The 13,794-nt window shown below is 42.4% G+C and overlaps 1 protein-coding gene across 6 annotated transcripts in view; it reads right to left on the minus strand.

The window, feature by feature from the left end:
• Positions 1 to 13,388, minus strand: part of scn1laa (sodium channel, voltage-gated, type I-like, alpha) — a 21,032-nt gene extending 7,644 nt beyond the window's left edge. The window contains exons 1-16 of one of the 6 annotated variants that reach the window (XM_027014776.2): positions 13,131 to 13,388; positions 12,657 to 12,775; positions 12,383 to 12,472; positions 12,133 to 12,261; positions 11,451 to 11,545; positions 9,913 to 10,143; positions 8,630 to 8,699; positions 7,971 to 8,112; positions 6,632 to 6,838; positions 6,034 to 6,300; positions 5,211 to 5,558; positions 4,716 to 4,827; positions 4,136 to 4,374; positions 3,827 to 4,000; positions 3,308 to 3,664; positions 2,583 to 3,017 (exon numbers count right to left, since the gene is read on the minus strand). In XM_027014776.2, coding sequence (XP_026870577.2) covers positions 2,583 to 3,017; positions 3,308 to 3,664; positions 3,827 to 4,000; positions 4,136 to 4,374; positions 4,716 to 4,827; positions 5,211 to 5,558; positions 6,034 to 6,300; positions 6,632 to 6,838; positions 7,971 to 8,112; positions 8,630 to 8,699; positions 9,913 to 10,143; positions 11,451 to 11,545; positions 12,133 to 12,261; positions 12,383 to 12,472; positions 12,657 to 12,775; positions 13,131 to 13,388 — 3,273 coding nt within the window. Of the gene's footprint in view, positions 1 to 2,582; positions 3,018 to 3,307; positions 3,665 to 3,826; positions 4,001 to 4,135; positions 4,375 to 4,715; positions 4,840 to 5,171; positions 5,559 to 6,033; positions 6,301 to 6,619; positions 6,839 to 7,970; positions 8,113 to 8,629; positions 8,730 to 9,906; positions 10,144 to 11,450; positions 11,546 to 12,132; positions 12,262 to 12,382; positions 12,473 to 12,656; positions 12,776 to 13,130 lie in introns of all 6 variants that reach the window. The other 5 variants (XM_027014775.2, XM_027014778.2, XM_027014774.2 and 2 more) reach the window with 5 other exon arrangements.
• Between the last annotated feature and the right edge of the window lie 406 nt (positions 13,389 to 13,794).

Below are 13,794 nucleotides of genomic sequence, written 5' to 3' on the forward strand. Positions count from 1 at the left end.
CATTCCAACACGGAGATGTGAAATATCAGAACTTTCTGAGACTCATTCAATGTCTTATCTAATGAATTTTGACATTATAAAGCAAAATCCATTCTTTCAGGATGTTGTGCATAAAGACGGCATTCTCTGAGATTTGACTGAACAACAGCAAGAATTCAAACCACACAGATAGTCGTCCACCAATGAAATAAGCAATGCTGCTCATTTGAGACGTGATAGGTTTAAAGAAATATACAGTTGTAAGACAAAGTTTGAACCCTTTGGGATTTTCTGGGTTTCTGTGTGAATTGCTTTTAAAATGTAATATGACCTTCTTCTCATCATAATCAGCATAACAACAACTACATTTTTTAAAATTCCTTTTCAACACACAGCGCAGTTTACTGCACCATATCTTTATTCAAAAAAGTGAATTAAACCAACAAAATCATTGCCAGAAAAGTATGCATATTTTATTCGTATGCTGTATGAATAATTAGTACTACTGGTACCTTCTATATTCGCAGTAACTTTATACAAATGCTTCCTGTAGATATTGCATGGTAATATATATTTTATATGCTTTAGATCACTAAAGGTCACATGTTTTAGACTCTCAAATCTACAATTTCTTCTGCTTGGGCCATTCTGTTCTGGATTTATTCAAGCTTTGGCTCATTCATACTTAATCAGCCAATCTCTTTTGAGTTTTAGATTACAGACAGACATCCTCACAATTTGTTTTTGAGTTCCCTATAGAAGTTGAAATTAATTGTTTTGTCAATGACTGCAAGCCATCCAAGCCCCGAGGCAGTGAGGCAGAGCCAGACCATTATAGACCCGCCACCATGGGGGTGTGGTCTGAAGTAGTTTGTTCTCCAGCGTAGCACTGTGCACACGTCACTCACAGGTGAGCATGTCAGCCTTTGTGGTAACCTCCCATGAAAACCATCCCTTCTCAGTAATTTTTCTTATGATTCATGATAACAGGTATTATGAAGTAGATATGTTAGATATCTGATGATCAAGTATCAGGTATCAAAATGCCAGGACATCCTGATGCAGGCTTAAGGACTCTGTTGTATACCCTTGCACACAACTTTGCAGGACACCCACTCCTATAGGCAGAGTAGCTATGGGAGGAATTTCTGTCATTTTTAAGACCCACCTTTCTGTGGACTGACTCAAACCTTTATAAATCCTTCTGTAACTCTTTCAGCTTTAGAAAGTCTGGTCATTTTTTTTAAATTAAGCCATATTGCACTTAGCAGACGATAATGCTGTATGTACAGGATTGTGTGGGTATTTTATTATACGGTAAGGCATATCAAACCTATATCTGGATTGATCTGAATACCTGTTATCAATTGACCCTTTTGAAGGGGTTATTATCTACTTCTTCATTATCTACAATATTTCCAGCATTGACTCAGCATTGTCACTGAAAATTCTAATCATTTGTTCACTGAAAACATATCATTGTAAGATGTGAAACGACATGAAATGTCATTAAATGAAATAAACTATAAACTACATAGAGACATATATAACTATATACATCTCTGTAGTTTATATATGTCTCTGAACTACACAGAGACTAAATAACTCTAAATAACTATATAAATATCTATCATATCACATTTTAGGGCTTGTTATCAGAAATACAGATAGTCCCAAACAGTCTGCAAACCTTTTTTCCATGATATATAAACGTGAAATAATGAGTGAACAATATATCTAGCACATTCACCCTGCTTATATAAAAGGTAAAAGAGAATAAACACAAAGTCAGGCAAAGATATTTAAAATGCCCATATGAAGCTCTGCTATACGCCTTTCTCATGAATGGTAAACACACTCTCCATGGTGAGGGTGGTATGGTGGTATGTATAATAAATAGGTCTTACAAGTCTCCCTCAAACCCTTGAAAGCGTCTCAACAAGGGCTGCAATACCAAATCAGGTTAAAGGGAATGAGACAGACAGAAGAGAAAGGATCGTGCTTTCCTGTGTCTGCAGGAAAGAAATGTTATTCCGCATCAGATACAAAAGGACACCAGCTAATAACACATCCCAGCCTTTTGACTAAAATATAGAGTGCAATTATTTTAATTTTCATTAGGTTTTGTTATGCTGGATTATTATAACCTCAAAGCATGTGCAGCGTGAGCAGCCGTTGGCAAAGACCGTCGTCTTTATCTAACACAAAGCGCAGCAGTATGTTCTCCAAAGAGAGCCAACAGCTGCAAGCTCACATGTGCTCAATGTTAAATGGTACATAATGTAATTAGCTGTAAGTCCCAGCTAAAGGGTAAAATGTAGAACATACAAGCCTTTCTGGAATAGTGTTTCTTTTGAGCAACAGAATGAAAAACTATAATTACTCAATGAAACATGTTTGTCTGAACTGTATAACCTAGCCCAAGACCAAATGGATTATATCTATATAATGATGCAATTCATAAATCAGGATAAACAAACACACACATCCCGGTTTTTTTTACTAATGAATGACTAAATCACTCAAACCTACCGCATCCATTACATCATCACTTCACACCTCTACTTCATGAGCTTCATGAAACATCTAATCAGCCTGCTCACCTCTTTATCTTCCTCTGTGTCTGAAGAGTAACTGCTGAAGTCCTCTGTGTGGCCCTCAGCATCTGACTCAGCAGCAGCGATGGGCACGGTGACCGTCAAGCTGCCGTCGGCGGTGAAATCCTCTGGGTCACTGACTGCTCCGGCTGCCTCGTCCCCCCCGCCTGGGTGTTGGACCAGCTCCACTGCGATGTGGTTGAGGCCATCAGGTAGCTTCTGGCCGTTTCTCAGGCCGTCCTCCTCCGTCGCCTTCGTCCTGCTGCTTCGGAGGCAAGCACTCCGGAAGAAGCCGCACACGCAGGCCATTGCCAAAGAGAAGCCCCTCTGGATGCGGCCCACGGCCACCTGCAGGTTGTTCCTATCGCTGTTGTCGTCGCTGGCTGTCAGATTGTCCGCGCTGAAAGAGCTGAGCAGCAAGGCCAGGAAGAGGTTCAGAACCTGCAGGTGTTGAGATGGGAAGTCAGTGCAGGTACAGAGCACAACAAGCGTCGCCTGTTAACTACAGCTTTAGGAGGTATACTAAGAGATCTTGTTTAAAACACAATGAAATTTAAATCATTTATACATAGAGAATTTGGTTATACACAACCCCTTTTTTGCATGCATGACTAGTTTACTTGTACAATCTCATTACAAGTGCACCCAGAAGTGGACCAATTATGAAACTGATGCGGATAGACGGATTCAGGAAAATCATAATAGAAGAAGTGCAGGAAACGTATGCATACCACTAGATTTCCAATCACCATAATCATGAGGAACACCACGAGGCACATGGCCTGATTCTGAATGATCTCCATGCAATCCCACATGGTCTCGATCCACTCGCCACATAGTACACGGAACACGATCAGGAAGGAGTGGAAGAAGTCGATCATGTGCCAGCGCGGCTGAGGGTTGCCCAGAATGGGATGCATACATTCCTTGTAGCTCTTCCCAAACAGCTGCATGCCCACCACAGCGAAGATGAAGACAATGATGGCCAGGACGAGCGTCAGGTTGCTGAGGGCACCCAGTGAGTTGCCAATAATCTTGATCAGCATGTTTAGAGTGGGCCACGACTTTGCCAGTTTAAAGACTCTCAGCTACGATGGAAACGACAAAATATTCACGCGTCACGGTGAAATGCAACGGCTTTGGTAGTTGATAAGATGACAGTCATCACAGAATGATTATGGTGTTGATACTGATTAAACTTTTGCCGTTTGAGCCAAGTGCATTAGGAACGATGCCAGTAATCTCCTTACCAGCCGGAACGATCTAAGAACGGACATTCCAGATACGTTGGCCAACCCAAGCTCCATGAGGCTCAGACTGACAATGAAGCTATCAAATATATTCCAGCCTACTTGGAAGTAATTATAAGGATCCAAGGCTATGATCTTGAAGATCATCTCAGCTGTGAAGATACCTGTGAAAACCTGAACGCAAAGACCAATGTTCCATTAAGCATACTCACTAGGACAGGTAGTTCCAGTCTTTGTTTAAGCAAAATTGTTTCTACAACAAACACAGTGAACACTAGAAAACCTGGAAGTGAATTCGAATGTTCTTACATAGTTGCCCACTGAAAGCATGGAACTGAAATCCTTGTCCATGGGATGATACTCCATAGCCATGAATAATGTGTTTATTACAATGCAGATGGTAATAGACAGATCCACAATGGGATCCGTCACGAATGTGTGGACGGCTTTCTTTATCTTCATCCATGCTGGGCTGCATTCCCAGATCAGAAACGTGCGTGCAAACCTATACCAGCACGGATGGCACTTCTGCCTGGATTCCTCAAGCTCTGTAACATTAAAGAACGCGCATTAAAAACCCCGAACGCCATTTATAATCTATGACGCCATTAAGGTGGATTAAATGAGACATTAATCCTAATGTCACAGTGAGGATGAAATATTAATAGGACTCCTCATGGACACAGCACATATATTAATCCACTGAGACACAGCATGTTGCTGGTTAAAAATCATGTTATAATATTACAGTAAGCGAAATAAAATGGTTATTTACTGCAAGAAGGAATCATTCGGGACCCCATTACAATAACAAGCCCTAAATCATGGGACTGTATTTACGTAAGAGGTCCAGAAAAAAGTGGGTCGCTGGAATTTTGAGTGCACATACCTTCCATTGTGTTGGTGATGACACTGGCCACACTCAGGGCTCTCTCTCGGGATACGTGGTCAATCAGAAAGCCCGGAGAGTCCTGAGGGAAGTCATACCGCAACCGGTACTCCTCCCCTGTGTCCTCCTGGATGTTGACGATATCGCAGAAAGCAATTATACTGCAGCCTTAACCGAATAATGCAACATTACATATATTATAGGAGAAGTAAAAAGAAATGTGATCATCATAACCCGTAACGATGTTCTATAATTCGTGGTATTAGATAATATATTGTAGTGCTTGTTTTTTAAGGAATTCAACCATATAAAAACATGGACATTATGGACTGCATATTATCCAGCAATAAAGTCTAAAGTGCTTCTCAAACATTTTGAATTTGAAGGTAATACAATGCGCATGATACAGTTACTTTAAGGTGCAATATTTAAAAACAGCAGAGTGCTAAGCATCACAAGATCCTCAAGTGAAGTTCTTACGTTGTCGTCTGTCGCGGCTTGATCTATGGTCACCTCGGGCAACACCAGGCCGGCGGGAGAGCTGGGCAGAGAGCTCGGACCCACGAGTGACACTACGCCATTGCAGTCAACCGAGCAGCGCACTTTGGCGTTCGCTGGCAGGAGAATGCGCTGGGTCATGCTGCTTTTACTGACATTGCTATAAAGACGCTCGGAGCGGCGAGGCAGAAAGAGCGAGCCTCGCCGGCTGCACGTCTCCTCGAATGGACTGTGCTCATCATCGGCGAAGCTGTTCTCCGATCCCAGGCGGCTACGGAAGGTAAAAACGCTAGCCCTGCTGTTCCGGCATGGGGAGAAGACTGAGCCCTGGATACTCAGGAGGGACTATAGAGAAAGAAACCGTTTTCACACTTAGATCTTACATTACTCTAGATGGCCACGAACAGAGGAGGATCATGACGGTGGTAATGGACATATGATATAACAAATGACGTGGATGATCCCGACAATGTTGGTGATGACAGATGACGATATGCAAACAATTAAATAAATCAAAAGAAGTGAGGAAGTGCGGCTGATTTTGTAAATAATGCTATCGACGACAGATGATGAGATGAGATGAGCGCAAAGCAGATGAGGTAGCCAAAAGGAGACAACATCAATCAATACAACAGACACCCAGCACTAAAATCTCTTTAAAAGTGAAGTTAACTACCACTGTACCCTGACATCTTTGTTTATTTTTGCTTTGTAACTAGAGCAAATAACATTGCAGTGACAGAGATCAGAGTCAGATAAAAGTTGGAAAACAAAGCTTCACGATTTCATCTGCTCTAGAACAGCAGAGAACACTTCCGACCTGTTGAGGAGATGGATACGTCCTGTCGTACGACAGTCGGTTTCCGTCCAACGAAAACTGGATGCTGGGCCGCCTGACGTTGCCCTCCGACTCGGAGATGCAGAGCTTCTCGCTGTCGCCCTTCTCCCCTTCCTCCGCCCTCTGCCTCCTCTTCTTCCTCCGGTTGCACCGCTCTTTGGCGCTTTTGGAGCTGAGTCTGGAGGCCTCAGAACACGTGTCCGTCATGTCCCTGCTGGAATCCCTGCTCTCGTATGCGGCCACCACCGCCTAACAGAAAGGGGACAGTGCAGAACCAGTCGGGAAGGAGCGCAGGATTCATTCGGATACGAGTTTATAAAAGAGGTGATTTTACGGTAGCCTGACGCTGAGATTACGTGCTGTGCTAAGGGGCAAGAATCAGTGTTTAGAGACTGGGGCAATTCTGTACACCCCAACATCTCTTAGTGTCCCACTCCAGATTATAAGCCCTAACCCATAGTGCAGAGTGTGAATCTTTGATCCACGACACTGGGGTTAAGCAACGTAGATCATAGTTATTTTGGTCTACTCAGTTCCATGCATTGATAGTATTATAGATTATCAATACACGTGAACACACCTGCACCTCTGCCTGCTGTTTCTTGAGCTGCTCCAGCATGGCCTGGAACTCCTCCTCTTTTTGCTGCGCCTCCTCCAGAGTGGCCTGATTCTGCTTGTCGTAGGCCATGGCTACCACTGCCAGGATCAGGTTCACCAGGTAGAAGGAGCCCAGGAAGATCACCAGCACGAAGAAGATCATGTAGGTCTTCCCCGCGGCACGCAGGGTCTGCAAACCAAGCTCACCGTCACTACTGAGACGGAGCTGTAGTGCCAGTGTATTCTGAGGGCTTTTAGTTTTCATTGTAAAAAGCCCTAGTGGTAGAGGGTTCTGCTGGTTTAACTGACTGCCGAGATCTCACGTATGATTTATTTTAAGAGCACTCCAGCTAAACTGTCTTTACATCCTGTTAGATATACTACAAACAATGATGCTCTGGGAAAAAGCCCTTACGGCCTTGGGATCTCTATTCAACAGCTAAACATCTCAATGCGGTGCAGCTGTATCAGCCAATCAGGAAACGTCTCTATGAGGAGGCAGTCATCCCTACCTACCATTGATCTTTGTGTTAGCATGTAGAATATAGAAGGGTAGTTTAAGCACCCAGCATGGGTGTGGAGAGAAGGGTGTGAAGTTTGGCAGACGTTAGCAAGATCTTCACTACTGATTAAAGCAGACAGTTTTTAAATGTAATTATCACAGCTGTCTCTGTAGCTGTACTCTAGAAATGTTGATTCTTCTGAAAGAATTTACTAATTTAGTTTTGTTTTCATACAGCACAAAAAGGATGCAGCACTGTGCTGGATCTAGAATCTCATGATTACTTTATTAAAGTTCAACATCATCAGGAAACACAGACAAGTACATGTTTAGTTTTGTCTAAATTGCAACCACAGCTGTTATTAATGTATTTCTTGTCAAACTGACTTCTGTGGGGCCATATACATTAAGCAGATGCCTTGTAGATTGTACATCCCCTGCACTCCAGTGAAATCAAACAAAAGGCCTTCACTAAGCTTCAGGCCAAACACTGAGTCAGGTGAACAAAGGCTCAGGCACAGGTGCACTGGACACACAGCACAGAGAGAATTAGAGAACAAATGAACCTATCACACTAATCCTCACAGAAGTCTCCTCGCACAAATAAACACATGCCCCCCATACACACACACAAAGAGAGGGAGAGAAACATAGCACGTTTAAGGACAGTCAACAGTGTCATGGCTAAAGATTATGAGGTTCAATCTTTAAAGAAGCAAAAAAGGTGGGCACAAGTACACACACACACACACACACACACACACACACGCACACTCACACACACACAGACACACACACTCACACACACACAGACACAGACCTGCTGGTAGAGATTCTCCCAGCTGTCTTGAGTCATAAGGCGGAAGAGAGAGAGGAAGGCCCATCCAAAGCTGTCAAAGCTGGTGTAGCCATAGTTGGGATTTTTGCTGTACTTGTGGCAGAAATACCCCTCCGGGCACGTCCTGGAGCACAGTAGGGCAGGCACAAGTGACAAACATCCGTGAGCACGTACCGGCTGACCCAGCTGAACACTACCCATTTCACCTTTTGATCCCTGTCTGTTTCGTAGAGATGGTGGACGGAAGGAAGCAGGAGTGAACCAGGTGCCAATTAATAACCGAACTGTCTCATGACTTCAACATTAGCTGCTCTTTGATGTCACTGCATAGACTTTTCCCCTTCAAGAGAGGCCCTGGGTTAATCTCATGATGCAGACCATGGTAAAGGTGAGGCAGAAACTGACATATCATCAGTTTGACTGTGTTTGCAATTATGTAATCAAACCTCGCCTAAAACAGGTGGGCTCCAGCAAGCTGTGCACATGCCAAGACCTTACGAACTTCAAGTGCCCCGCTCTGGTTCGAATTGTAGGTGTTATTAGAGGCACAACACATTACATCACAGTGTCGACGACGCTTTGCATCTGCAGTGCTTATTACTGTCCATCTGGAGTTCCCAGTAACGAGGCTGAGCACTTACCCTGCGTCCCTGTTCTTCCCACAGATCAGAGGGTCTTTCTTCCCTTGGATGTAAAAAAAATGTACAGAACCTACAGAAAAAAGGAAATTAAAGCCTTTCACTTTATATGCAAACAGTCATGCACTCATAACTCATATATATATATATTCTTACACATTGTTACACTTCACATGTAACCAAGCGTTTCACTACAGGACTGTACCATGTACATCTCGACTATGTGATAAACTTGAATACATACATAAATCTTCAGCTGCTGCATCTCAGTGTATACAGAGTGTCTTGCTGCATGGGGCCACCTGTATCTGCTCTATCTGACAGATATATTTTTATATACTGAATTAACTTCTACAGAGTTAGAACTGAAGCAACCCCAGCTGAACGGCTGCAGTGCAAAAGCTGAATAAAATGGCTAGAAAAGTGTAATAGAAATAAGTGTCGTAATAGAAATAATAATACATACGGATAAATAACAATAAAGACAAATAGCATGTCCTGTTTAGCTGCTGTCTAACTATGAGGTTCAATCGTACATGAAAGCTTTTCTCTGTACCCTGCTAGAGTAGCTTATAATTAATGGGTATCATATTTCCTCCCCTATGAGCAATGATAAATGTCTTCTCTGACTCCTGGAGTCTCCCTATTTCTCCTTCTCACTCGTCTCCTTCTCATTAACACTCTCTCCTCTCTGTGTCCAGTGACCGCACATGCGTTTGCCTCTTCCTCTTCCTCTTCCTCTTCCTCTTCCAGTTTTCTTTCGATTTCTTTTTGTTTATTTCATTCTTCCTTTCATTCATTTTTTTCTTTTATGCTACCACAGACTTGAAAGTCTTTCCAATACCTGTAATGTTTAGAACAGTCAGAGACCCCCCTCCTTCCCCCAAGAAATAATACACCCCCCCCCTCCTTTTTACGCCCCTGCTAATCAATGTTAAATCCTCCCCAGCAGAGAGCTCTCACACTCTGATGCTAATCTGTGCCTTGAGGGATATGACGACTAGGTCCTGCTAATGCCCGATGAAGATGCTTGTGTGGTGAGCACTACACAGAGGGCAACAGGTGCACTCTCGTGGGAACATCCGCTGTTAGATTCAGCAGAGTGGGTGACGGGACTGACAATTAAATCTCAGCTTAGTGACTCCCAGTTCTAGTCTGTGCATGTGTCTGCCTGCTCTAACCCACTCAGTTCTTGAATGGTTTGATGATTATTCATTTGAATGTGCATCGAATCAATGGTGCAAGTGTGTGCAGGCCACAAATTCTAGTAGTTCATTAACACTCACTGTCATTGATAAATTGCGCGATATCCTCAATGATAGTTCCGTTAATAACTAGGTCTCCATTTGCATTCTTGGTCCCATTGGGTGGCAACTGTATGCACTTCTGCTTCAGGTTCCCCTTGAATAGTTGCAGGCCAATCAGGGCAAATACGCTCAGACAGAAGACGGTCAGTATCATCACATCTGAAAGCTTTTTCACTGACTGGATCAGAGCCCCTACAATGGTCTTCAGGCCTACAAACAACACAAAACGTTTGAGACAAAGCACAGATTTGCGCCATAGCAATGGGCTGTATGGTAATGATTAAAATGATAATGATATAATAAACCTGTATCAAATATTAAACAATCTTATTATTAAAATCTTAAAACATGAAATGAATGTAAGAATGTAAACAAGAGTTAAAGAAGTGCAGCTTCTCATATATTGGGGTTGGCAGTAAAAAAAAAAGTACATGGGCCTTTTGAATTTAAAGAATTTCTCTTCAACAAATAAACAAAATACCAATCCTTGCCATTCCTAAAAGTAACTAACACATGAAAATAGAATAAAAGCAGTTTTATAATTAAGGAATATAAAGTAGGAAACCAGTTAAATAAAGTGAAATGATATGTGCTTTGGTAGTTACTTTACTGTGCGTTATTATGCTGTCGGAACTGCTTGAAGTGTTCAGTAAAAGCAAAAAGACAATTGTGAAATCAGAAGCAAACTGGTTTATGAGGAGATATGAGCAAAGGGTGTGTGTTCCAGTAAAAAAAACCACATCCACAGAAAACACACTCACTCGTACACACACGCACTAAAGCTAGCTATCTATGATGCAGAACCGGTGAGCCAATGTAATATCAAACCACTAGTCAGAGACAAAACCACCAGGAAACAGCCAAATGGTACTTCTGACAAAAGATGTGGCAAAACCATCCATGAATGGTGCTTTAATTAGGTTACTGTATGACTCTATTCTTTGACTATATTAGATGTGCTGGTTAATATTTTGGGCGTTTATAGAAAGTTTCCAGCCATTCCATTGTCAGCTGCTATATAGGCAGTGACAGTCCAATGACTGGAATGGTTATTTTTAGAATGAGTCACGTCAGCTACAACTGATTTATCAAAGACTGACTGGGGATTCGTGTGCGCGGCATGAAGGAATCGCAGCTTCAGGTTTATGAGGTTATTAGCTATCCAGTTTTTATCACAGTGAAAATAAACATTTTCTTGTACACTAGCAGCTAAATAGAGACAAACTGCAGTGATGCAGGTCTGTTGCGACCCGACATGTAACGCCAAGCCCACGGAAGGAAAGAGGAGGGAATGTCGCCATGCTTAATTCTTTTTGTAGCGCCTCAAGCAGAAAGTCTAAAATAGTATGTTTCTAGAATTATAATGTTCAGCGATAAGAGAGGGACAGAATGAATAAAAGAGAGGAATTAGACACGACTTTGGGCTTATATTCCCTCTTTTACTGTCTAAGTTGTAAAATGACAAAAGAAGAAAAAAGGAACAGCGGTGTTGTCAGTAAGTGGAACATCACTCTCACCTGGGATGACCGATATGGTTTTCAGGGCACGGAGAACTCTGAAAGCCCTCAGGACGGACAGATTGCCCAGCTGCGGTATAAACTCGGTCACATATCTGAAACAGGGTTGGGTGTGGGGGTCACATAAAGAATGACATATGCAGAACACACAGAGAGGTCAGGGTGCAATAGGAGGTCAGAGTTCAAGCAGAGGTCATACACATGAGTGCTCATACTGCTTACCGGGAAACATAAATCCTTGTTTTTAAAGCTCTCAGTACTCTGAAAGTGCAGAAGGTGCTGATACATTGGCTAGTTGTGTTATAAACTTTGTTATAAGCCTGCAGGATCAATTCCACAATTACTATAGAGGACTTTTCATATTATGCATTTCTAAGACCATCGTTGGGTTTATAGTAAAATGGTATGGTATACATTTATGAGTAGATAAGTACCTGCTCAATGACAGGTGTAATAAATAAAATAATGCCAAAGATGTAGGGCAAATAAACATATGGACCATGCTTTTATGGACTGATGTACTTTTGCACCATTCGCATAAGCACTAGTCAGAAGCAAGCACTGCGAACAAAGGTATTTTGGACTGATCATTTTCAGACTGCAAGAGTCAGTTTGCAAATAAGACAGAACATCCACATGAAGCTTCAACTGGGCAAACGCCTGGAAATCTCTGTGTACTTACGCCATTACAATAACGACGGAGTCCAGCCAGTTCCACGGGTCTCTGAGGAAAGTGAACTTCCCTATGCAAAATCCCCTGGCCAGGATCTTTATTAGTGATTCAAATGTATATATCCCTGTAAACGTGTACCTGTCAAAACCACAGCATATCAGCTAGAGCAAAGACAAACTACATATTCACATGAAACTTAAATAATCAACTGAAGTACTAATGAATACTGTACGTTCCAAACAGCAACTATGATACTTACTCTACATTCCTGGCCCAATCTGGTGATTCGTGCATGGTCATAAATGCACAGTTGGTGAGGATCGTGCACATAATTACCATGCTGAACAAGGTGATGGCCACCGTTAAGGCAAACTCACACTTAACATATACAACTAAAACATTATTTCTACTATGTTTTGTGCACATTTGCTGTTTCCAAACTGTTCCTTGATTACCAGTATAACAACTGTAGCATAATTACAGGAGGGCAACCCCTTGTGTACATGGTTGTTGAGGGTATATAGAAAGGATATGAATGTACCAGAATCTTTACCGATATTCTTCTAAGAGGGTTAAACGGACTTAAGATGAACAAGGCAGGAGTGGCACTGAAGCGGAAGATTGTCTTCCCTTTGTTCAATACTATAAAGGTCTAAAAAGGAAGAACAGAGAAACAGAGACACAGTGTCATAATAAGAGATGCTTCTGAACATGACTGGGGAGCCTTGGTAATGGGGCTGTCATGTGTGCTTTAAACATGTCACATATTTACAACGTAGCCTGCTAACAAAACCTGAAATCCGATTGTACCGACAATGCGTAATCTTTTGACCTTTAATGACAGCTGATTATTATGACCTTTTGGATATCAGTGCATGATTAATCGAACGATGAACAGTGAAATTTGCAATGGCACTGTAAAATTCATAGTGACCGACAAATCTCAAACGCAACTCAAATTCCACTCAAACAATCATTTTTAGACTGAGTGAAAATTCGAAACGTACTTTCTGATTGCAATAAAATGGGTCCAAGTCCTCCAGTTGCGTAGACACCATTCCGGTGGGAATGTCCCCATATATGAACGGCAGTTTCTTCCCTGCCACCAGGTCACTGTTAGGTTTTGGTTTAGGTTCATCATCAGTATTTCTCTCCCACTCTTCCTTAGTCTTCCTGGCATTTTCCTCTGCGATTCGGGCCTCGATGGCCTGCAGTGACTCACGGGTAAACGGACGGAAGCTGTCTGGTCCTGGTGTTGCAAGCATCTTTGCATCCTGTTCTTCCAGAGTTATTCACGTGCCCTCTGCAGGAGAAGCCACTACAGCAATAACAAGAGGCAGACAGCGACTGATAAGACCCCCGAAAGAAATTGACATGCCTCCTCTTACTAAAACAAGTACAAGCAAGAGAATGAGGAAGTCACTAGGAAACTGCTGGGCTCTCACTCCATATTGCACAACCACCGACAAAAGGCAGTGATGTGTGATTTGAACACCATAACGCTGTCAAGGGAACTTGTCAGAGTCCTGCTCAAGACAACGTTTAATAGCAAACTGTGTGAGAGGGAGAGATGAGACAGCGGGAGAAAGGGGAGAAAGAGAGAAGTGAAAACAAAAGATGAGGCCAGAAAACACCTCCCAAAAAACACAAGGCTCCACAGAGTTTTGAGGA

This window comes from Electrophorus electricus, chromosome 2 (assembly GCF_013358815.1).
Source record: "Electrophorus electricus isolate fEleEle1 chromosome 2, fEleEle1.pri, whole genome shotgun sequence".
NCBI classification, from domain to species: Eukaryota; Metazoa; Chordata; class Actinopteri; order Gymnotiformes; family Gymnotidae; genus Electrophorus; species Electrophorus electricus.